Below are 25,489 nucleotides of genomic sequence, written 5' to 3' on the forward strand. Positions count from 1 at the left end.
ACGGCAGCGCCTGGGAGAAAAGAAAACAGAGAGGTGAGAGCGACAAAAAGCAGCCGGTGCGCTGCGAGGAGAGAAGGTTCTGTGTATTGACTGAATAGGAGCAGTGAATATCAGGAGCTGACATATTTGTACCCGCAAGTATCCTGACATACACCGGTAAGTACATGGGCTGGGAATGTCTTTGACTTCAGGATGAGGGTTTCTCCTACCTGCCAAATGGCGCTGTATGTAAATATAATACATATATGTCTCAACCCTGACAGGGAATGCTGGGTGTTGTAGTCTAGAGGGAACTGGCCGTAGGCTATAGAGCTCTGTACTTTTATTTGAATAAAGTAATGTCCAGTTTGCAGATGAGGGAGGGGTTATACATTCTAGACACAGAAGAGCTGGCTTTGTTATTATTCAAGTCCAGTATGGGCAATTCTGTGTAAAATAATAAATGCAGCCTTATTTAGAGTGAAAATATAATGTCATTGTTCTCTCATAAACATAATGCTCGTAATAAAGAACTTTATACATTTTATGGCCTTTCATTTGTGGAAGATGGTAATGCCATGCCGTGGAACAGAGCTGTTAATAAATAATAAAATTATTTAGTGAATAAAGTACCCCCTCTTGTAAAATATAAGAATATTATAAGTTACCGAGGAGTTCCATGACCATATAAAAGCATGAGGCTTAAGGGTGATTGGTTTTTATACAGGTCATGGAACTCTGAGGTAACTTCTAATATCCTTATATTTTGCAACTGGGGGTACTTTATTTATTATAATACAGAAGTTTCAGTGAGTCACGTGACAGAAATGACATCAGAACTCACCGTTTATAACTGATGACATCAGAACGCACCGTTTAAAAGGATAGAATTTACAAGATATTCATGGCTTTAGCGTATTATATCCATATATTCTTACTGTGTCTAGTGAGCCTTTCGAAATGGAATCTGTAAGTCTAATGAAATCATAGCTATAAGTTAATTTATTGTGTATACAGGCACTTGTCAAACAAGCATCTAAATACATAGTATCATCTGACCTAATACTTTACAGACTTTCTGAAAAACAATTTTGTCAGTAGAAAATGTGCTGCTCTTCTGACAAGCATTTTTACATTTACACACAGCGCACTCCCTGTCAGAACCACAGAGCAAACCATTGTGCTGCTATACTGTTTGGCAGCTAAATGGGTTAAATGTACACATTAAAACCTACTGAATTTTATATTTTCCTGCAGTTTACACCACTTTACTCCTGCCTGAATTTACACTTTATGGCATTTTAATGATGTGTTTCTGCAATTCCACTGAGAACTTTAAGAACCAGTAAAGCCAAAAAATGGAAGGATTGCATCTGCATTTAAATATGATGTGCTGTTAACCTTTCACTGGTGCAAAATTGTGTGTTTGCTGAAACTTGTATATAGTTAGTAACAATAAGTTTTTGTGTAACCATGGGGGTAGCCATGCAGTATTATGTGTCCTATTGGAGAAGGAACCTTGTGTGCAGCACATACATTAATTCACCTGTATGGACATAAATGTACAAAAAAAAGTAGCCATGTACTTTATCTGCATTTAAAATGCACATCCTATCATCCCTTAGCTGGAATATTCAGTACACTTGTGGTGGCAGGGGAATTTCTGCCACTTCAGATTATAAGAACATCAGAAAACACTCTGCTGCAGAACTGCCAGAAATAGAATTTCCAACACACGGTTAACCCCCGACTGCACTGACCTCAAAGTTGACATATTCAATGGGGTGGATAGCATGTTATAGAAATGCTGGCAAGCACCCCACATTAACTCTCTCTGCCGCTACATCAATATATAAATAAATATATATAATATATATATATATATATATATATATATATATATATATATATATATATCGGAAGGATATGTAGTAAAAGTGCTTACTAGGGAGCTATTAGTAGAATCCGACCACACAGTGTTTTGGGGAAAAAGAAAACCTAGAAGTGAATTTATTCACATCTGCATTGCTGCCACTAGTGTAGGGAAAGGTTGACTGCAGCTTTTGTTGTAGAAAAAAAGAATGTGAGCACATGATAAGTGTTGTGTTCTGCTACCCGTAAAGCAGATTAATTATAGACACATAATAAACTTCTGTTGCTCTGTTTCCCTGACAGTTTTTTCCTTGGTGACATTCGGGACCTCAGCTGATCCCTGGAGACTCTCTGCCTTGAGCCAATGCTGGATCTGGAGGTTGTACCAGAGAGATCTTTAGGAAACCAGCAATGGGAATTTACACTAGGTGAGGCTGTGAATAATAATTAATAGATTGCACTAGGCTTATACAAGTGTTCTTGAATGGTTGGGTGTGCTTAAAGATGCTTTGTTAAAAGGTGCATATTCGTGATCTTTTCCAGCACATTGGTTGGCTTTCCAATTTGAAAACATGATTGCAGTTTGGTCATTCAAGTGCTGGAGCGAAGACTGTTTATTATCATTGTAGACTAGCAGAGGTCTAAAAGACAAAGCTGCAGAGAAAGCAGCAGTGCAGAGAGAGGAATGAATACTCCAGTATGAAAAAAAGATAAAAAAAGAGATGCTGAGTCAAAGATATTCAGTATATGTCTATTTATTGGAAATATATTCCAACTAAAATTTAAATTATTTAAATATTTCTTTAGCAGTATACACAGAGGCAGGCCAAGCCATCCGGGCGCTCTATGCAACCTGGCCAGCCAGCTCTCTGCCCCAACTCGTGCGCACGAATGTGAACAATTGGCTGAGCATGCTCTGTCCACCTGTCTGCCATGATGCACACATAAACAGGTGCACGCACTGATGACCCGGCGGCGCAGAGGATACATGGAAAACAATAAGGGGACAAGGCCAGCAGAAGAGGTATGTGCCTGGCGCCCCCTTGCCACTGCGCCCTAGGCACATGCCTCCTCTGCCTACCTCTAGTTCCGGCCCTGCATTGAGGATGTTTACATTTGCCGCATGAGTGCTTCGTGGGGCAATACCAAGTTTTAGGACCCCTTTTCTTGATTAAAACTATTTCTGAATAAAGATCCCTTTCTTCATCTTAAAGGGGACCTGTCACCCAGACATAAAAAGCTGTATAATAAAAGTACTTTTCAAATTAAGCATGAAACCCAAGATTTCAATCATTTATAAAGTATAAGTGAAGTTTATTTTGCTTGAAAATACAGTTAGGATTTGGAAATAAAATAAAATTTGGAATTATTTCTTAGGGTGTCCTGTCCCCTTTAAGAGAGAGAGCATTATTTTGGTTGTGCCAAAGGTAATGCAGGTGTGGGATCTTATGGGAAAACACAATATCTAGAAATCTCAGGGAAGGCCATCTCTGACTTAGGACTGTAGTTCCACATTCCCCTTTTTTAGTAGCTTTCTGCAGCAGCTCACCCAATCTTAATCCACATGCCAATCCCCTCTTTTGCTGCTTGGTTTGCACGGCCTCTGACTGTGCACCCCCCCCCCAAAAATCTTTAAAAATGCGTTACTGCTCCAAAACTTTTTTTTCTGCATTTTGTGTTGAAATAAATGATGTACTCTATTAAGATGTATTTTAACCTGATCAGGTGAATCTGTTCATAGCTATTTAAACAGACAACATATGCATCTACTGAATATTTTCTGTATCTTGTGATCATGTAGCCCTTGTTGTACATGTGTATGGTCCTCTTTTTATTGTACAAAACAGCAGGAAGTGAAGGAGCTGTAGAGCTGTGGCTTCACTTCCTCTCAGATGACTGATGGAAATTTCTGTTTGGACCGATTATCATCAATCCAGCAGGATCCCTGTGCCAAATGACTAGATCACATTGTGCAAAACCACCAGGAGAAGAGCACATCCATGTCCCAATGCCACAAAACAACCAGATATTGGTCAGGAAGGCCATCATTTTGGGCCATATATGGGGCAGTAAGCTACCTACTTACTCAGGAGTGGTCAAGTTGGCAGAGACTTGAAGCTGACCATACAGTGGGCAATATTAAGCTACTGAGAGATGTTCAAAACACTGCTGCGTGTCAAAAAGCAAATGTGGGATTAGTATGTGTGCTGGGGTTTGGCTTGGTGACTGCACTTTGTGGTTCAGCTTAGTTCCTGGCTTCTTATCTATTTGCTCTACTGGAATTCAAGCAAATTTAATTTCCTGTGATAATTGTGTATTGCCACCAGGAATGTCATATGAATCGGTCATTTTGACAGATGTAACCCTTTACTTTTTACAGGATCAACAAATTTAAAATGGCAGTGACACTGTAAAATGTCAAAAAATGTCATGTAGTATAAACTCTTCACCTGCCAATGACGTCGGGGAAGTGACATACTGCAAACAACATAGTTTGTACTTTACCCACTTTAAGGTTATTGTAGGGGAAGAATGTATTGCTTTGAAACTTGTCTTTCCCAAACTGGATTAGGCTACAAATGCATAACAACATGTATTGGGATTCTTTACTTCTTAAGGGATGTGGTTGCCTTGGGCTGATAAATTTCTGTGCCTCCAAAGATGCCTCAGTATCTCACAATCTTCTTTGCTGCTGATTCGCAACACGTCATTTGCTGCTTTCAGTTACCTAAGCTTAGGGTCCAACTCACAATCAATTGTACAGATAGAATATAAAAGTCACAATACAAGGCTTATTCGTAATTCTTTCAGATTCTCATTACTTGGCTAAAATACAGCAATGCTAGCCAAAATCATTTTTAGGGTGTTGTTCTCCTTTAAAAGTAGAAGGAAAGATATAATCACTGTGGATGCCGAGTTGCTAGGTTCCCATAGTGATTATAATCACTAACCTCAGACCCTGTCTCCTATTTGCGAAAACTGCACTTGCTAGGGGCACTGTTGTAGTGAGCGCTGCCATCTTGCTTCCATTCTCTGTAGTTCTCACTGCTGGTCTGGGTTGTGCACATAGTAAAACAAAACTTTGCCTCCATTGTGAATGCTCAGTGCTAGGGCATCAGTGGGAACAATAAACAAGATAGCAGTGCTCCCTACAATAGTACTCTGGGTGTTACATTGTGTTTATAATTAAACACAGTGTTGCAGAATACGGGTGCTATATAAATTTATAAATCATAATGCTTGCCTTTAATCCTATGAGGTTTTTCATTCTACATTTCCAGTGATTCTAAAGTTGCTTGTACATATTCCCTTTTAAAAGCAGCATTTTTCTGACTGTTTACATTACACACTCTGCACTACTAGCTCTGACTTACTCAAGTAATTGAAATTCACTTTTTTCTGTCTTGGTTACAGGAATGCCCTTTGCTCAGGGAGTAGCCATCCTCCAAAAGAATTGCAGGACCATCAGAAATGTTCAGATCCTTTATAGTGATCAGGTAAATCTACACAAAATAATGCATTTTGGTCAGAAATTACTGATATAAGTTTTATACTTTTAGATGATAAACTTTACCTCCTGCATTAGTCATTATTTATGTGTGTTTTCAATATATACACCAAGCCAGTGTTCCCTCTAAGCTGTGGCCAGCGCACACAACAAATTGTGGTGAGCACAATTATGTTTGAAAACAAAACATTTAGCATTTATTCTGAACTGCACACACAGTTTAAAATGTGCGCACAAAATAATTTTTTACACATTTCCGAGACTCAATTAAAGGGAACATTGCATCAAGCTATTGAACAGCACTGCAGAATCATTTTGCACATTATTACATAATAATACATAATAATACCCCATTATGATCAACCTCAGTTTGCTTTGGTCAACAGAATTATGTTAGGAAAATTACTCTATTCAAGTACATATGATCATACAGTGTGGTTTAAAAAAAGCCAACATGTCTGACTTGCAGTATAAGACATACACACATCCATCTAACCATTCCATTAGCTTTATGGTTGAATACTGTATGGTTTATTCTTACAAGGAGACTCATTTGCAGGTTGATTATCGCCCCCAACCGCTGATGGAAGGCTCCGGCATACCAGAACTGTCTCTCGTAGCTAAAACCTAGAGAAATAGTAATGTGGAATAATAAAGTTATATTGCAGTTTTAACTGGAATGTGTAATTCAGTAATCTTATTCTATTCCCAAAATTATTCTGAGGAACCAAGAAAGTGTGGTTGATTCTAAATCAAAAGTGCTTTCAATTGCACTCTTCAGTCCAACAAATAGTAAACCAATAAGCCCAATGCATGTCAAACCTAAGCCCCATTTATTGGACTCGGGTGAATTGTTCCTCTGAAACAATAATGTTCGTATTAAATGAGAAGGGCAGTTAAAACCCTGGGGGGGGGGGGTTTATTTTCTCCTTTTGCTTTAAAAAATTCATATACTGTATTAAATTCATACATTTACAGTTTTGATAGGAGTGTTATTTACTTTTGCTTTAAAAGCCGGATTCATTTCCCCCATCTGCCATTTGGTACCTGTGGTTACTAAATGCCAACCCTCCTTTTGATCAGAAGGGTGCACTTTAAATCTATATTACTCACTGGACTGAAAGGTAGTGGAAAGATCTCAAAAAGGTTGGATACAGATGACTATTTCCAGCCTTCCAGATGTTTCAACCAGCAGCTCAGATCTGTTGGTCCAGTAGGATGTGGTGGGAGTCCTACAGGGACTAAAGGATTGAAGATGCCAGGGTCAGTTAAAAACACAGTTCTTTTCATTCGGCTTTTTGACTTCAGATTTTAGCAGTATTCAGCATAATGGGTGATATACTGTATTTACGAGTAATTAGGAAACTGCATAAGAGCTTTTGTGAATTAGTGGTGATATGTTTATCTATTTTACAGTGTCCTTTAAACCATGACCTCATCCTCAGCTTGACTCAGGATGGAATTAAACTGCTGTTTGATGCCTTTAATCAGAGACTTAAGGTGAGTTGTTATTTACACGAAGAATGGAAAAGTTATACAGAAGGTTTTCCCAACATTTTATTACACAACTTTCTCTTTTTGCCTAGGTGATAGAAGTCTATGATTTGACCAAAGTGAAATTAAAATACTGGTAAGAGTCACTACATGGTTTGATATGTATTGAAATTAATCATTGTATAACAGTTTGCTATGTTGTAACTAATGTTGGCCGGGAAGCACCAAATGCAGGATTTAATTTGCGATTCAAGCTAATTCCAGTGCTTTATGTAGAATAAAGTCATGTGATTAAAACATCTGGTAAGGAAATGCAAAAATTGTTCACAGATGACCCAACATCTTGCTTTTACTCAAATTTCAATATGAAAACTAGGGTTAGGATTTATGTTTGTTATTCGCCAAATACAAAAATTATATATATATTATACATATATTGTTTGCGCCTCTTTTTTGCCCCCTTATTCACAAAAGTCAAGTATTATCGGTGACTAGTTTTTCCTCTCACTTTCACAGTGGAGTTCACTTCAACTCGCAAGCCATCGCACCTACCATAGAACAAATAGATCAATCATTTGGAGCAACACACCCAGGAGGTAAGATGATACATGGTACATCCTAGATTTCAGACTGGTCTACTTGTCTTGGTATTTAAACTTATTTTCTGTTTCAGTATACAATTCTGCAGAGCAACTCTTCCACCTAAATTTCCGTGGTCTGTCTTTCTCTTTCCAATTGGATTCCTGGACAGAAGCTCCCAAGTATGAGGTTAGACATTTTTCTTGTTCTGCCAGAGCAAAGAGTAGAACCATGTAAAACTGGCTGTGAGATGTCATCAAGAATAGGTTTAATTTGTTTTAATTGTAAAATATGTTGCAGTAATTTGCAAACTTTTGATGACTAGACAGATGTGTGTTGGCTATTAGCAGAGTTTGTACAGTGAGCCTTGGACCAGATGTAAGCAAATGTCCGTTTTGATTTTTTTTTTAAAGCCAAACTTTGCCCATGGATTAGCTTCCCTCCAAATCCCACATGGGGCCATGGTGAAGCGAATGTTCATCTACAGCGGAAATAGCCTCCAAGACACAAAGTGAGTTGCAGTTACTGGAAGGAATAAAATTGTGTGCTTAGCTAATTTTTAGTTGTATTTCTTGCTGTTCTCCAATTTTTCTTTTACAGGGCTCCCAGTATGCCACTTGGGTGTTACCATGGCAATGTATACACAGAGAGTGTTGATGTTCTTCGAGATGAATCTGGACCATTGGGGCTTCGACTTCGTCTACTAAGTACTGGTATGAAAACTGTAAACATATTCATATATTGATGAGTTGCTATTCTTGCCCTTCATTTACTAAAATAAGTAAAATTTGCTGTCCAAGCAGTGCATTAGTTTCCCAGGCAAAAATGTTCTGCTTATTTTCAACATGGGCTGACATCAGTCTCGGCTCTTATAGCATGCACTCATCTGGAGTAATACCTGGTTTCTGATGAGCGCTCTGTTTACAAACATAACAATGAACATGATGATCTAGTGGGTGGGCTTGTAAGTTTGCTGAACAGGAAGGTTTTTTAAAAAGTTGGCCACAAGTATTTCTCCATTTTTTTTTTTTCTTTGGTGAAGCACGTTATTACTTTTAAGTCTACTCAGCTCTTTCTGTTTTTCTCAAAAGGCTGTGGCCCAGGTGTGATGGGAGATGCCAAGTTAAGAGTTTCAGAACGATGTATACACTTTGGATATTCTTGCCAAGATGTGATGAGCACTTTAGGGGCACCCCATAAAGTATTCTTCAAGTCTGAAGACAAGGTAAGGATCACAGAAGAGAGGTTAGGAAATAAAAAAAAAAAAAAAAAAAAAAAAAAAAAAAAAAACAGAAAGCATAGAAAGTTGAAGTTACACATTGTAACCTTGTAGATCTCCTAAATCAGATCTCTCCCCATATATTGCTCCCATGCCATGATACATTTAGTTTGAAAAACAAAAAGACACAAAGTAGAGCGTAAATATTTTATAGCAATAAATGAGGAGAGATCTCATTTTGGAGACCCTCAAAGTTACGATGTGTAACTACAACCTGCTGTGGTTAGGAATAATGTTTTGGAGATATTGGTTTGCATAACAACTAGGTGTGAAGCTAAGGATGCGCCAAGTGCAGGATTTGCCAAGTGCAGGATTTGGTTTGAGACACAGCTGAATCCCATTACTTTTTATAAGATTTGTAAATGCTATCAGTCAATTTGCATCAATTTTAGTGCTTTGAACTTTCAATGGTAAATGAGACTTTTCATTTTTTTAAACAGACATTTAAAGGGAAAACTCAAAATTTTAGAGGAAAAAAACCCTAAAATTTTTAGAGATTTATTATACTCCAAAGCTGCTAAAAATCTGAATCCAGAAATACTCCACCTATAACCTGTAGAAGTCAGTGGAAGATGTCCCTGAAGTTGTTTAGTGACAGTGATCTGCGCTGGATAATCTGATAAAGTTGGGGTTTTCAGGTGTGAACTTGAAAAGATCGTTTGATTCAAGCAACAATTTGTACAATTTGACGTGTCGTACGATCGTGAAGCAACTTTTTCCTGAACCAACTTTTATGAGCCGATTACTTGATAAATTAGCTAAATTCATGGATGGGAGTTAGGTCGACTTTGTTTTAATAAAAAAAATGAGATTTGAGTTTTAGTAAATACCCCATATTTATTTGAAAAGGAAAATGTTTTATCACTAGTTATAGGTCACAGACTACATCAGCAATAAACTAATTTCTTGTGATTTCAGATGAAAATCCATTCCCCATCTCCTCACAAACAGGTTCCTTCTAAGTGCAACGATTATTATTACAACTATTTTACCATGGGAGTGGTAAGTCTAGCAATTGAACTAGCATTTATCAAACGTTTGATTTATTGTTTCACAACTAGACTTTGTGCTCTGTTGTATAAAAGTTTGAAATAAAACACTTTACCAATACTTAGTTAAAATATCTTGTGTCTAAATGTCGTAGTAAATCTATCTACTCGGTAATATGCACAAAAGCTGTCAAACAAATTTTTAACAAACAGGGAAGCATGTCCTGTGTCACACAGGACATTTTAGATGGCTGTCCTTTTGATGTTCTAAAAATGCATATTTAGTAAATATGCCCTATTTTGCCTTTTTATTTCATTATAAATAATCATTAAAATAAAAAAAAAATATAGGTTATTACAAGGGAGTTTTATGTACAGTTTATAGTTCATAAGTTTACATACCTCTGGCAGAGTTTGGCAGAGCTTGTAAAATGTTAACCATTTTTGGAAAATCTGATCCGGCAAAATACCAATATAATATTATTTTGGAATCAGGTGACACTATCTATCATCACAGAATGGTGTGTGTGTTTTTTTAATCATAATTTTTGAAAACACGCCGATTGTCCTATTCAGAAGTTTACATAACCTTGAATGTTCGGGCTGATAATATATACTCAATTGACACACACAGGTTGATATTGTAATGAAGGGGAAGTACCCATGCTTGTGCCTTAGCTTTTGAGAAACCATTTTGCATTTCCGTCATGGCTACATTAACTGGTTACTGAAGCACGGGGAAAACAAAATAACTGCCAAAGCATCTGCAAACAAAAGTAGTTCAACTTTATAAAGCAGGAAAAGTATATTAACAGTTCTCCATTTGAAAATGGCAAATAGTGCTTTGCAGTCTTCAAACACAACAAGTGGAAAATTAGGGATTCTGTCAGGCAAAAATATTTTAGATGAATATACTGTATAATGATCTTGCACACTAATCAAGCACAAAAAAGGCAAGTGGTACTGCAATTAAACTTCTTTATTAAAGATTTATGTGGAACTCCTAAATATTTTAGACACAGCAGCCAGGGAAATTTATTGGGATGCTAAAAAATGCAAGAAACTTCTACTGAAATACAGGCTTCTATGAAGCAAAATGGTGTGTCTGTTTCAGCATGCACAAAAAAAAAACCCTTAAAGGGGTTGTTCAACTTTAAATTCTTTTAGTATGATATAAACAGTGATAATCTGAGTCAATTTGCAATTAGTTTTAACTTTTTATTTGTGGTCTTTGAGTTATTTAGCTTTTTATTCAGCAGCTCTCCAGTTTGCAGTTTCAGCAATCTGGTTGCTAGGATCCAAATTACCCTAGCAACCATGCATTGATTTTAATAAGGGACTGAAATATGAATAGGGGATGACCTGAACAGAAAGTTTAGTAGCAATAACAATACATTTGTAGCCTTACAAAGCATTTGGTTTTTAGATGGGGTCAGTGACCCCCTTTTGAAAGCTAGAAAGCGTCAGAAGAAGGCGGCAAATAATTAAAAAAAACATTAAATAAAAAAAAAAATAATGAAGACCAATTGAAAAATTGCCCAGAATTGGCCATTCTATAACATATTAAAACATAACTTGAAGGTGAACCACCCCTTTAAAGGGGCCCCATCACCCGAAAGAATTATTCAAAATCCTATTTAAATCCTAAATTAAATGTAATTACACTATATAAATTATTTGAATCTTGTTTCCTTCAATCTGGGAACTCGTAATTATAGCAAGCAGGCAGGAGCCATTTTGTGGACACTGTTATTAAGGCAGAATCTTGTTTTAGCACCAGAATGGGGGACCTGATGTCCAGACAATATTTGATTGACAGCTGAGATTTTTAAATGTTTACAACAGCTATGAATGCTTTAATAAAAAATAGAAATTGGATTTCATGTTTAATTTGAAAAGGGCTTTTATTATACAGCTTTTTATGTCGGGAGACAGTTCCACTTTAAGTCTACTAAAAACATTTAGACATACTAGATAAACATTAGATTGTTTGCCACCAGTATGGATTCGTTCAGCTTCATTACCATCAAGTACAAGGTACTGTTTAAGTATTACAGAGAAAAAATTGTTTTTAAAAATAAGAATTATTAACTTAATATGGACTCGGTGGGGGAAGGCCTTCTTGTAATTCTGAGCTTTCGGAATATTGTGTTTCCAGATAAGAGATCCCATATCTGATTGAGCATTTAAATTATTGAGCAGGAAATGTAGTTCAAATTCACAGACAAGCCCATGGTCCCATATATGTGCACAGGGTCCCTAAAGGGGAAATCGTGGAGGGATCCCCTAATTTGGCCAAACCAGTGAAAGGGTGACCATAGACGTAACAATTACGGTCTTTCTTGGAAAGGATCTTTGCAAGTACGATTGTTTGTTTCAAACACACGTGTAGAGCTGAATCGTCAGATAAAGAGATAGAAACTAGAATTCTACCTGTATCTGACGATTCAGCACTAACAATGGCCGATGTTTGGGTGCCTTAAAAGACACCCAATCAAAATTTTCCGTTCAGCCGATGGATGAGCCGACTGATATCCAAGTCGATATGGGTCGGCTCTTTTCCCACCATACACACTGAATATTAATATATATTACGGTAGAACCCCAAATTTACGTCTTTCAAGGGACTGTGAAAAAAAAACGTAAAACCCGGGAAAATGTAAAATAAGGTGAACATGTTAAGGATACAGATATGTGTAGGAGTCTTTTTTTTTTTTTTTTTTTTTTTAACTTTAAAACATAGTTAGTAGCTTAGTTATTTAACATGCTTCAGCAACAAAGTAAAGCTATTTCACCATCTTTGTGACTTTCTCCCGTTCCTTCCTTTTCCAGTCTTGTACGCTGGTCCCTTTCTCTGCCTTCCCGTACTGCTTCTTTCCCCCGCCTTCTCTTGCACAGCAGCCACTTCACTTGTCTTTTCCCCGGTCCCTTCAACCTGCCTCTTCAGATGGCTTTTAACTCTTTCCCCCAACCCCTCTTTTTCCAGAACACCAGCCGTTTTTGTGTCTACTCACAATATTGTGCCCCCGGGTCTCTTTCTCCAACTTTAGTCTGCCCGCCTGTTTTCTCAAATGGTTTCTTGCTGCTTTCTTTCACTCTCTCGCCCCCTCCTTCTTCAATTGAGCACCCGCTCCTAGTAGGGTTCTTGTGTCCCGGTCCCTTCTGCTCCTCCAGCACAGCACCTCCCATGAGCATGCCAGGACACACATGCGGCTGCATGCAGTAGAAACTTTACAAGGAAGTATGAACGCTGAAAATAACAGGAATTTTGCAAACATATAGTTCTTGGCAAGGGACAGGGCTCATATATCAATGCCCGGGGATGTAAATTTGGGGTTATACTGTATATAATATATTAATAATATTATCTGTATGTCTATGGCCACCTTTAGTCTAACAGGAGAGCTGGGTATACAAGGTAAGGTTGCACTGTGATTCAAACTTCCCCAGCTAGGTGCAGTTTTTTCCCCTAACCGGAGCCTAGCAGTTGGTGGCTTAACATTTTGGCATATAATTGAGATTGTGAGATTTTAATAAAAAGGTAATAATGTGGCAGCATTTTGCCTTTTGAATCTTCAGGAGCTAAAAGACCTTGCATCAACCTGTTTGCTTTTCTCATCGTAACAAATGACAATAGGTTTTATAGATATGATATAAAACCATTTTGGAACAAATCTCAGATGTTCATTATTATGCTGCACTGTGTTCTGTTTTTGAGGTATGACTGAGAGCCCAGCAGGCACTGATTCATTGCATATTTATGATGTTTGCAGGATATTCTCTTTGATGCAAACACACACAGGGTCAAGAAGTTTGTCTTGCACACAAATTATCCTGGACATTACAATTTCAACATGTGAGTAGATCGGAGAAGTGCTAAAGCATGTGACATGGTTTAAGACTAGGTTTTAGAACTAATTTGCATTGTATTTGTGTGTGTAAAATGGAGTAAATAAGCTGATACATTCACTTATTATAAAGTTGTTGTTTTTTTTGTTTGTTTTTTTTGCTGGTACTCCACTGTTCAATAGACTGTGATAGCCTAGTGTCACATAAAATCATAACTGAAAGATTCTAAAAATGTATTGAAATATCAGTCAGGAAATCAATAGCAAAGACTGTATTGTTATAGACTAGAGAATGGCAACTATCTTTTAAATACAAATAAAAAGTGATCATGTTGTACCTTCTGTTATGTGAATATAGTGCATACATTTTACGAATAAATATTTTATAAGTAATGACCTCCCTAAGTGCAATTTATGTTAATAATAATAATAATAATAATTCACCCAAAAGTTTAGTGAACATACAGTGGCAAAATGCAACAGGTCAAGTGCCTTCATTCATATTATTACATTAATTGTGTTCAAATATGTATAAAATAAATGATTTATATAGTCGCTAAAATAACAAGCTCACTTTCTGTTTCTGCAGATACCATCGCTGTGATTTCCGGATTCCTTTAACAGTAAAGCGAGGTTCGTTGTCTGTCATCAACTTAAACAAGTACAGAGTGAATATTAGTAAATGGTCAAAGCAATTATAGTTTTAGTACTGTAATCAGGGGCGTAACAATAGAGGAAGCAGACCCTGCGGCTGCAGGGGGGCCCAGGAGGTATAGGGGCCCCACGAGGCCCTAATTCATATACAATTTCAATAAATATTGGAGAAACAAGTCAACCTCTAAACATTTTGGGGGCCTGAAAAATAATTTGCTGTGGGGCCCAGTAATATCTAGTTACGCCACTGACTGTAATAATAAAAAAATACAGCCCAATCTGACCATTTGAGGCTAGTGTAAATCATAATAATGTTTTGTCTTTTATCTGGATTGGGAATGCAATTGCCCTTTGCACTATTTGCTTGACTGCCAGCCAGATAACTGTGGTGTAAGATAGCTGAAAGTCACAAGAGCAAAGCCAAAATGCTTTCCCAACTAGCTAAGGAACCACCCTTCCAACATAATAGGTGGGTATGTAATAATAGGTGCAACGATTGTTCTAATATTTGAAAGCAAGCATGTGGTTGCTCTGCGTTATTAGTCCTGGAGCAAATTTGCACCTTGTTCTACATCCTGTATTAAGTTGTGCCCAGTAATGAAAGACTTGACTAATGCCTCCATTTTTTAATTTTTCTGCAGCTCCCCATGCCACCCGTTAGCTAGGGTCACATTTACTCTAGCAACAACACAGTGATTTAAATTTAGAGTGGAGTGTGAGTAGGAGAGAACATCTACAGTTAAGTAGTAAAAGGAACAATAACAAAGTAGCCTTAGGGCAATGACAGGCGTAGCTAACCCAATTCATCTGGATTAAAAGGTATTTTCTGGTGCCCTGTTATGTGCAGGAGAGATGATCTCCTTCAGACGACAAAGCACCGTGTGTGGCATTGCCTTTTCAGAACATTAACTTTTTTGGTTGCAGGGCTAAGGGACCTGACAACTAGACAGCGCTTTAAAATGCAAGCATAAAAAGGGCACAGCAGGAAGCCAAATAATTAAAAAGTCATAAAAATAGGCTAATCTTTATCATACTGAATGTAATTCTTTTGAGTGGTGAACATGGCAGCTATGACCAGCACCACTCGATGCTGGCCAAAGATTGGTAGTTGTATACTCTATGATATATGGCATTCGTAAGTGTTTCATAGTGTTACTATCATTTAAGTTTCTATTATATAAGTGGAAATAACACATTTTTTTTTCTCTTGCACAGATAATTCAGTAACCCAAACAGAAATATGTACCACATACAGCAAGGTTAGTACACACCAAAATCATTTAGGGTATATACAATCATTAATTGTAAAACCCTACAAGAGAGTGCAGTATGTAAGTACCAGGCAGAGCTTTTACAAAGTTATTCTTTTCTGGGTAAGATATATATGCGTAATAACATTGCATAATTGATCTGTTTACGCAAGGCTGATAACAAAATACCCAAACTTTGCAGCACAGTGCCATCTTATGAACTTGCTCAATAAAAATGACTGCACTGTGTTTCTGACTCATGGCTTTATAATTGGGGTGTGTGTGTATATATATATATATATATATATATAATTTTTTTTTTTGGCTGGAATAGATCAAAATTCACTGACTAAGTTGTGATTTGATTGCAGTGGGACAGTATTCAGGAGTTTCTGGGGCACCCTGTGGAGAAACCAGTTGTACTTCACAGGTAAAAGATACTTAAGAACATTTCTGGAACTGCTTTTACCTATTGCTTTAATATCTAATGCAAATCAGGGTTTAGTTTAAAACAAATCATAGTAAAACATGTTTGTGTCTGGAAAAAATGTTTTTGAGCAGTGTTAAATGTTTTTTGTTTTTTTATGTGTTATTTTTCAGTTTTAACATTTTGTACTTTGGGCCGGTATTTTACTGGCCTGGTCTGTAAAAATGATGGTTGATCCCAATGTTATTAATAGGGAAAAAAGATAAATATATAGGAAGGCCGGTATTTTTTCCCGGAAAAGGTGGCAACCTGGCAACCCTACGTGTATGGGGCCCTCTGACAGGCCTGCCTGACTGATATATGGCGAAAATCACCCAGATATCTATTGGTCAGGTTTTACCACCAATAGCCTGTAGGTGTCACCCCCCCCCCAATAGACTGTATCCCCCTGAAGGTGGGCATATTGGGGAAAAATCCGCTCATTTGGTGATAATCGCTTTGCTCTGACCACACATGACAGATCTGGCCACTGAACCCAATCACTAATTCACTGGATCTATAGTTTCCCCACAACTGAAGTGCCAAAGAGGGCAGTCTGTAATGCAAGGGAATTATTTGTCTAATAGTAATCTGATCATCTACTTGACAAGAACCAAACATGGAGTAGCTTCTATCTCTCTGTTTGCCCTGTTTAGCTCAAGAAAAAAAAATTGTGGGTAACACAATTGGGGAAAAAAGTATGTTCAGACCAAGCCATATTCAATCAACACAATGCGGGATACAGTGCCTTTAAAGTTACATTATGCCACAGAAAAAAATCTTGAGAAAGCAAAAACTGAAAATGCTATATTTTGTAGAGCCACCTTTGCAGCAATACAGGCAACGGCACAAGGAGATGTTTGCTGCCTGAAGTAAAAATGCGCCACTGGTTACAAATGTCCCTAATTTTCTCCCATATATAATCCTGCCCACCTACACTGGTAGTGGCATCTTACTATGGAGTTGTTTTTGGTCAGTGGGTACTGGGCATCTGGCCTGCTAAAGCATCTGTGCTTTTAAAAAATATCATTCAATTCCAGTTTTGGTATCGGTAAAATACAAGAAATTTATCAGGAGTGTCTGTTTGTATGTCCTGGATCAGGTGCATTTATGTCATGCAAGTCTGACCTCAAAAGGTAAAAGTGTACATTAGGGTGAAGATTAATCTCCCTGAAATAAATCTCCTCCTTTAGCGGGGGGGACTAATCTGCTCTGAAGCCATTCTTCCCTATGTTTATCTACATATGTATATCAGTGGAGGAAAAAAAACTGTGTATAACTGCAGAGGCATTCATCATGAACATTCAATTAAATGTATTATTATTAAGGATATTGCTGAACACAGTGGACAGTGGAAAATGGCTTGGCTAAGGCAAGCAGTGCTGCAAACTCCATTTCGACCTGCAAGTGAGAAATGTTCTGAGCAGGTCAAAAAGTAACCTTGAAATGTTATTGTCTATGCTAACATAAAAAGAGAGTACTTTCTCTTTAATCCCAAAACATCATGTCTATATATTATACATTTATTGTACTTCCTCTTAGTATAATAGTGCCACAGTGTCTGCTATAAAGTAATGGGGATTTCGATAAAATCTTTCTTGTTCTATTATGAGTCCTAGGGCAGCTAAATGGATGTATTGGGAGGTAAATCTTGCATCTTTTTTTTTTTTTATAATATGAGAATGAGCCTGCATGTTGGAAGAGTTTATATCAACAGTCATACGTTCATTTGCACTCCTATATTATAGACAAAGATCTTTTAGCTTTGTATCTAAATACAGATTCATCTACAAAAAAGAGATTTTTTTTAGCTATATACAGTAGGTCCTTCATAATCAACACATTATAAGGACAAATGGATAGTTTTACATTATAAGCAGGAAACTACTCTTGTACAGACTCAGACTTCAGCGATACAATTACTGTCTTAGAGTGAAAGCGAGTTCTAACATTACATTATACAGAGTGAGGATAATTAAATACAGGTACCCCATAAGAATGAGAGAATATACTCAATGTATAATGTGATAAATTTAAAGCTTTCATAAACAAATGTCCTTTAACCTTTATGAGGCGGAACCTTGCTCCTTGGCAAAACGTATCTATATAATGAGGAAAGACTTGAGGTAGGGCTAACTGGTTTAATGTGAGAATTAATCTAATTTACTGAATATGTCTTTAAGTAAGCTTAATAGAGATATGTCTTGCAAAGTTAGACTGGGCGGATACTGCATATTTTGTGTGCCACATAGAATTTTGCATGAAATTAAAAAAAGAATTGAATTTAACATTTCTAAACATGCTTGTCCAATCTGTTTCAATTTTAGGTCATCTTCTCCAAACAACACAAACCCGTTTGGATCCACTTTTTGCTTTGGCCTCCAGAGGATGATTTTTGAGGTCTGTATGTCTCAGATTATTTGTACATCCTGCATTATTGACAGAGAATGCAAATGCTTGTTTATTATGCAAGTGCAAAGCACAAAGCTGAGCAATTATTTTGCTCTCACTTCACATCATTCACAAAGAAGCTTGCACATATACATGTTTTTTTAGAAAGATACTCACACAGCAACATTAAAGCCCACAGAGTCTTTTTTTGGGAGGAGGGGTTGCTCTATTGATTCCCATGAAAAAGTGCAAATTAAGGTACCGACACATAAAAGCTAATGCGATTTTATAGGCTTTTGGACACTAGTTTGCATATCATTTCCTTCTGCCTAGACTGCAGCACATGTACATTGATTACTCCAGAATTGATAGAAGGATAGGTCATGTGAATAACCTGGGCTTGGAGAGGTGTACCCGCTTTATGACGATCACGAGGGTGGGGGGCCAGAAGTTGATGTGGCTTGAGGTCACCGAACACTAAGATGGTATATGACGAGATTTGTCATCCATGGTTACATTTTCAGTACTGCAGCAATTCTCCTGAAAAAAGACTTTCCATAGGATAACCTTGCGATTGCTGCAGGTAAAACAGATTACTCGCAGAGATTTGGGCTTAACAGTAGGAAAATGTGAAGAAAGGCATTTTCCAGCAGGCGACAAATCTCCTTGTGTACCATTGCCCTAAAAGAGCAAAAGACAAGAAATCGGTGATACATGGCAAGCAAACCAAAATTGACTGGTGCGTTGAGTTTGACTTTCATAACAGAATTGTTTCAGATAATGCATACTTATAAAGTACTTTTTCTTCTACTTTTAAAACTTTGCCTAATGCCATTGTACTGGCTTAGCCCACACTGATATGTGCCCCATGGATCAAGTTAACCCTGGAATTAAATCTCCCGTGAGGAGGTGATTTCTTTCAGGGTTCCCTAAGCATGACTTGCACCAAGTGATTTGCATGTTCATGCCTGACTTCTGTGTACCAAAAGTTCACATAAATTGAAAAAAAGTGAATGCAATTTACCACCACGGATGCGAATTTTCTCCAGTATTAAAAACTGCACAAAAGTTGTGCCTCATACTATTGTGCTGGAATTCTGGGAAAATGCTGCAAAGTGGATAAAAATGTGGATGTACGGTCTCCTGCATTTCATGATTTACCTGCCTTTTGTGTTTTAGGTGATGCAGAATAACCACATAGCATCTGTTACTCTGTATGGAGCCACACGATCCAGCGGGCAGCAGAAACCTTCCGAGCCAAGCCAATAAACCCAAAACAGCTAGCGGGGGAAGTATTGTCCAGTGTGCCTTGATTTGCACCCTGATACCCACGCAAAGCACAGCTTGAACTACCATGCTGTCTACTGTTGGCAGAACAGGGGGTGCTACTAGATTGTGGGTATCTACAACTGCCCTTCCATGTTCCTCCGTACTGCAGAAGGCCTCCTAAAAGTCAGTGTCGTCAGCGTTCCTCAAGCCTAATGATGTGAGAAGTCAAGGCTGGCAAAGCGCTGTATGCTGCATCAATAAGCACAAGCACATGTGAGACAGGAGCAGGAAGCGAGGAGCCTGCACACTAGTGTTACTCAGTTCACCTGATCGTATGCTATTATATATACATGTATGATTATTATAGTTGCATGATACTTTACATGCAACTGGCGTGCTTGTATGTATGTATGTATGTATGTAAGTGTGTGTATGTATGTATGTATGTATGTATATATATATATATATATATATATATATATATATGTGTATATTTATTCACACATACACATAAAGTATGATATGTATATGTACATATACACGCATACATATATCAAGTGACTAGAAACTCAGAACACCTGCAGAATCCTTGCATATTTTTCCAGAAATAGAATATATTTCTTGCCATGTTGTAAAAACAAGGGCAGGCATGTTTTTGCTCTCCAACTTCTGCAGCTTTTTTGCAACTTTTTTTGCAAATTTGACAGAATCTGGCTTAGGATCCTGGGAGTTGTTTTTCAGCACTAACAGGGAAAAACACAGTTTGGCTATACCTTCTGTAGAGCACAACATTGCTGTTATTACGTAAACATCCATTTCTTCTGCTTTTTTGAATAAATGTAAAAGCCCTTTGCTTTCTGACTTCTATAATGTCAGAAATAGTCAAGTGTATGCAATATAAAGCAGAAATGGCATGAACTGGTTTGGGTATTTCAGCATGAAGTTACGTGCTGCTGCACGGTCAACGGTTTTTTATTTTTTAGGACATCGGTAAACTTGTCTGTCTTAAACCCATTGTAGCCAAAGGCCACTACAGACATTGTAAACAGTAGACACCGAAGCATATAGTTCTGGTGAATGTGAGCACCTTGTGAAGTAGGTACCCTGTATTTATTATCCTCACTGCAGAAGTATCCTGCGGTGGTTTTTTCTACTTCATGTAATGTTCTGCAGGTTACCTCTGAGATGTGAGCACAAAGATGAACTTGCTTGTTACTTGGTTGCACCATTTGCACTACATACACTTTACTTGATCAGTCATCTTGTCCACTGGGCAGCCTTTGAAAGTGGACCCAGAAGACAAATTTATGTGACAGGGAAGATTCCCCCACCTTTTTTTTTTTTTTCCTGCACTATTAATTACTTGACCTACGTATCATTTTATTTTTTGTCCTGAACTCAAATCATCTCTGTTAAATCCATATTCACATTCAGTGTCCGTCTCTTTTCCACTTTTGATCATAATATGATTTCCATGATTTCTTCTTTAAAATGTTTCTTTTTTTTAAGGGGAAAGTCAATAGCCTAAACTAAATCGTTTCAGTTAAATTGTAAACAAAACACGTGCCTCTTTGTCTATCTCCTTATAATTGTACTGGATTTTTTTGTAGAAAGTCATACCTATTGCAACAGTGTTTCATTTGAGGCCAAATACCCCAAAAATACATTCATTTTAGGGGGAAAATGTTGTTCTCTATTCTAGACAGCAGCCAAAGACCAGCTCCTCGCAAGGAATATTGTTTATTTTTTAGAAGAAAGGCACAGTATAATGCATTGCTCTGCAATCTGAATCTCATGGGAATACTACTGAGGGATAGGTTCCTGCGGCCATGTGACCACAAGAGATTGGAAAAGAATGGCAGTTCAGCAACGTGAGAAATAGAATATTGCTAATAAGATGGATGTCTGTGCACTGAGCAATGCATTCTGTGCCTTTTTAGGCCATACCTGTCTGTGCCCAGCAAACTCGGTATAATTTACTGGAATCTGACTACCTTTCTCTATGGTTAAGCTGGTTAAAAATGTGGAAAATCATGTACGTCTTGTAGCCAAACAAGTGTGGCGGTAGACAGGCAGTGAAACAATAACATACCCCCACTTGTACTATTTTGGAGTAGCAACTTTTGTGATACATGGACAAATTTAACGTATTTCCCAAATATATTGTGTACAGAACTTTGTATATACACAGACATTTTTTTTGTACAAGTAACGGGATATCAACTAGTAGGAGATAAAACCAACGGGAAAGAGAGAGGAGAGAGCCAGGACCAACCCCCAGGATAATGTGATGAGGGCAAATTCACTACTTTCCGTCTTCCTCCTATCAAATTGTGTTCCTGTTACACTTACTAGTGGACTAGTATTGAAAGTTTCTACAGCGTGGCCTTGTCATGGCAGCCAAAGGGATTATACAGTTAAAGCTGAATGTTCTCTGCTGCACATTGTCCTGTGGTTTATTGTCCAGGCCTCGGGTAGACTCCTCTTATGGTGAAATTGCTGCTTTTCTTTATTTTGTTTACAGTGCTCATCCTTAGTATTATGTCCTATAGGTCACATGACATTACCTGCCCAGGTAACTGGCTGTACAGGAAAAGCACAGCCTAGTCTTGGCTTAGAAGACAGAAGCTATAACTGTATATTTATGGGTGAATATTAGCTGTTCAGCCAAGTGTATGGTATCCCTTATGGGGTGCTCCTTTGTGCAGTGGAGGCTCAAGAAACGATGTTTTGATTAAGATGTTTGTAATCCTGCTTTTGTTCATATTATTTTGTTGGTTTTATATGAATTCTTTTGGAATCTGTAGCCCCAAACAGCATGTGTACCTATAGGCCAATAAAGGGAGACCCTTTGTCACAAGTCTTTTTTTTTTATTGTATGTGAGCACATTGTTGGCCCACTATCTAAAGCATTTCTCTACAGGTGCATTTCATACAGTGATTGGCTGATCAGTTTAGAAGGTCATTTGAGTCCGTGTGTGTGTTTCTCATTCCATAAATAGTTGTATACAATATACATTTTATATTTACAAATGATTGCTCCTTATAATGAAATTTGGGAGTATGTTTTGGTGCTCTTAAAGGACATGGAAAAAGCACCAAAACTATGTTATGTTTATTTTGCCAAGGTGATAACTAATTAGTTCTGATAAAATCATTAATATATTTAAAAAAAATGTATAGTATTTTATGTACAAATACAAATTAAGCTCAGACACATTTCTGATGCTACAGAATTTTTGCTGCATGACTTGTTGGTGTGCCTGCACGTCTGTGTGCAAACGTAAGACCAGTAGAAACATACCCAGTACTTCTGGTTATATACAGTATGCAGAGACCACTGAGAAGGGAATGAGAAGCTGATTCAGTAAATTCATAATCACAAGCATTTAGCCCACAAGAACACTAAACTGGAGGTTAGCGTTTGTCAGAAGAGAACTCTGCAACTCCATTATTTTGTATAGGAGTTCTGTTCTGGTGATTTTCAACAAATTGCCTGTCCACCAGTTGATAAATATGTTTCCTGTTTTTAGCCTTTGCACCACTGACCAGAGTGAAGCTGTCTCTAAAAGTAAGTCTACTGTAGAAAAGTACAGAAAGGATACTGCATGTACTAGTTATATTATGAGAAATAAACCCTGAGAAGAACCCAAGCCCTTTCCACAAGTCAACCTCCTGAACTGAACTGCAGCAGCTATGATGGTATCTACTGCCCCCATCATTGCAATCTCCCCACAGGAACACGAGTAGTTGGTGCTGATCTGAACCCTACGACAATTGCACATTCTTGGTGTCAGGGATCATAGTGAAGAGGACCTGAAGAAGCACTAGATGGTATTCAACAACCCCACTGTGCATCTGCATTTTTCTAACCTGGAAAGGTTATAGGTGCTGTTTGATAAGTCTTCTTTTTTGTCTTCACATCTATATGGTTGAAGGCAGTGAGTCTTTTTTTTTTTTTTTTAACCCTTTCTTTTTTTTCTTTAACCTAAATTGAAGGCATGCTGAAATCCTTCAAAATTCCTGGCAGATTGTATTCAGCTTCCTAAATAGCATCAATATTGCTTACGCTAGCATTTCCCAGTGTCTGGTTTCCAGATGTTGCTGCACTACAACTTACAGCATGCCTTATTATAAGTTGAGTAATGCGACAAGATATAGTCCCTCAATATCCAGAGACCTGAGGGTTAAGCAACCGTGGCTTAAAGGGGAACTGTTATCCTAAAATATTTTTCCCCCACCAAAGGTGCACCAGCACTAGGACACACGTACCCGGTGGGAGCTCCCGGTTCAAGCGGCCATGTTGGGGCACACACATGCACAGAATGAGTGAATGCACATGACAACTGCCGCTTATTATGCGCAAGTGCACAGGGGCCTCCCCCTGGTGTCCTAGCACTGGCGAGGCCATTTGAAGTTCTCATCTCAGCATTATCAAAGGGGGGCTATTACAAAAATGGAAATTTAATATAAGCTTCATCAACCGGAAATAAGAAACGTTCTAAATATTAAGGGGGGTTATTTATCAATGGTCAAGTTGATTTTTACCCAAAAAATTCAAGTGAATTTTTCAGTCAAAATTCAAATTTTCGGGTTAAAAACAATAAGTCTAATTTTTCAATATTTATTAAGATGGAAATAGCTTGAATCTGTAAATAATCCAACTGAAACCTCTTGAGGTCATGTAGAAGTCAACAGCAGAGGTTCCTTTAACAATTTGAACCATTTTCAGATAGTAGCTAGTTTTACGTCTGACTGGCTTGAGGAAAAAAGGTGTAATTTATGACTACAAACAGGTCTGGACTGAAGTTTAAACTAGGCCCTGGTATTTTAAGTACACAGAGGCCCAAACAGCCTCCATCAGGCTCAATAAATAGTGACTGTCTATGGCATCTTACAGCAGCCCTTCTAGCATTTGCCTGTCTACAGATTGCCAGTCCAGGCCTGACCACATATGGAGCCACCACCAACCCCAGACTAGGCAATAGGGTTCCCTGGAGAATCTGTGCACCACCCTATGGAAAGCCAAAGGAATTCCAGAATCCATCCAGTGGTGTAAATCGAGTGCGCTGGGCCCGGAGGGGAGGGGCCCGGCGCACTTCAATCCCCAAGCGCCCTCCCCCCACCCACTCCACACACTGGAGTCTCCCAGCTGCCTGCATCCCCTTTCCTTGCCACAGGTGGAGAGCGGCTGGGGGGTATACTTTTCAGCTCAGTCCAGCCCCCTCCCCCAGCCCGCATGGTCTGCTTCCTCTATAGTTACACAACTGAATCCATCACTTCACAATAGAACAAGACGAGGACGGGGTGAGTTTCCTTTCAATCTGTGGAATCAAGTATGTCTGAGATGTCTGAGTAAAAATAAAATCTATGTCTGGAAGTTCACTGTTTATGCACATTTTCTACAAAAGCTCAGCTGAATGAGCTTGTATCAAAAAGGTGGTGTATATATTTTTAGTGAGAAGAACCGACCAGCAGGCTCTGTTTGTTTCACTTGAGGGTACAACATGTATGGCACAACCTCACAAATTAGATCTATAATGTAACTATGGGACGTGGAACTTCCTGGAAACCTCATAAATTCCTTTTTAAACTAGCAATTTTTAATTTTAGACTGATTCTTGTACTTGATGTAAACTAAAATTAGCATAAATCCACATTTAAGGGCACCTGTCATCTTAAAGGAAAGAACAGTAACATCAAAAAATGAGTGTTTTAAAGTAATAAAATTATAATGCAGTGTTGCCCTGCACTGGTAAAACTGGTGTGTTTGCTTCAGAAACTCTACTATTGTTTATATAAATAAGCTGCTGTGTAGCAATGGGGGCAGCCATTTAAAGGAGAAAAGGCTCAGGTTACACAGCAAATAACAGATAAGCTCTGTAGAACATAATGGTGTTATCTGTTATCT

At 38.0% G+C, this 25,489-nt stretch overlaps 1 protein-coding gene across 1 annotated transcript; it reads left to right on the forward strand.

Moving 5' to 3' along the window:
- phaf1.L (phagosome assembly factor 1 L homeolog) lies at nucleotides 1-22,438 on the forward strand. Its single transcript, XM_018257856.2, has 17 exons — nucleotides 1-156; nucleotides 2,155-2,279; nucleotides 5,266-5,348; nucleotides 6,776-6,859; nucleotides 6,946-6,989; nucleotides 7,370-7,449; nucleotides 7,527-7,621; nucleotides 7,846-7,943; nucleotides 8,033-8,145; nucleotides 8,524-8,657; nucleotides 9,630-9,713; nucleotides 13,474-13,556; nucleotides 14,138-14,181; nucleotides 15,418-15,461; nucleotides 15,824-15,882; nucleotides 18,246-18,318; nucleotides 19,489-22,438. Exons 2-17 carry the CDS (start codon nucleotides 2,216-2,218, stop codon nucleotides 19,576-19,578), a joined length of 1,272 nt encoding a protein of 423 aa, XP_018113345.1. The 5' UTR covers nucleotides 1-156; nucleotides 2,155-2,215; the 3' UTR covers nucleotides 19,579-22,438.
- Nucleotides 22,439-25,489: the final 3,051 nt, after the last annotated feature.

The sequence above is a fragment of the Xenopus laevis genome, chromosome 4L (assembly GCF_017654675.1).
Source record: "Xenopus laevis strain J_2021 chromosome 4L, Xenopus_laevis_v10.1, whole genome shotgun sequence".
In the NCBI taxonomy this organism is placed as follows: domain Eukaryota; kingdom Metazoa; phylum Chordata; class Amphibia; order Anura; family Pipidae; genus Xenopus; species Xenopus laevis.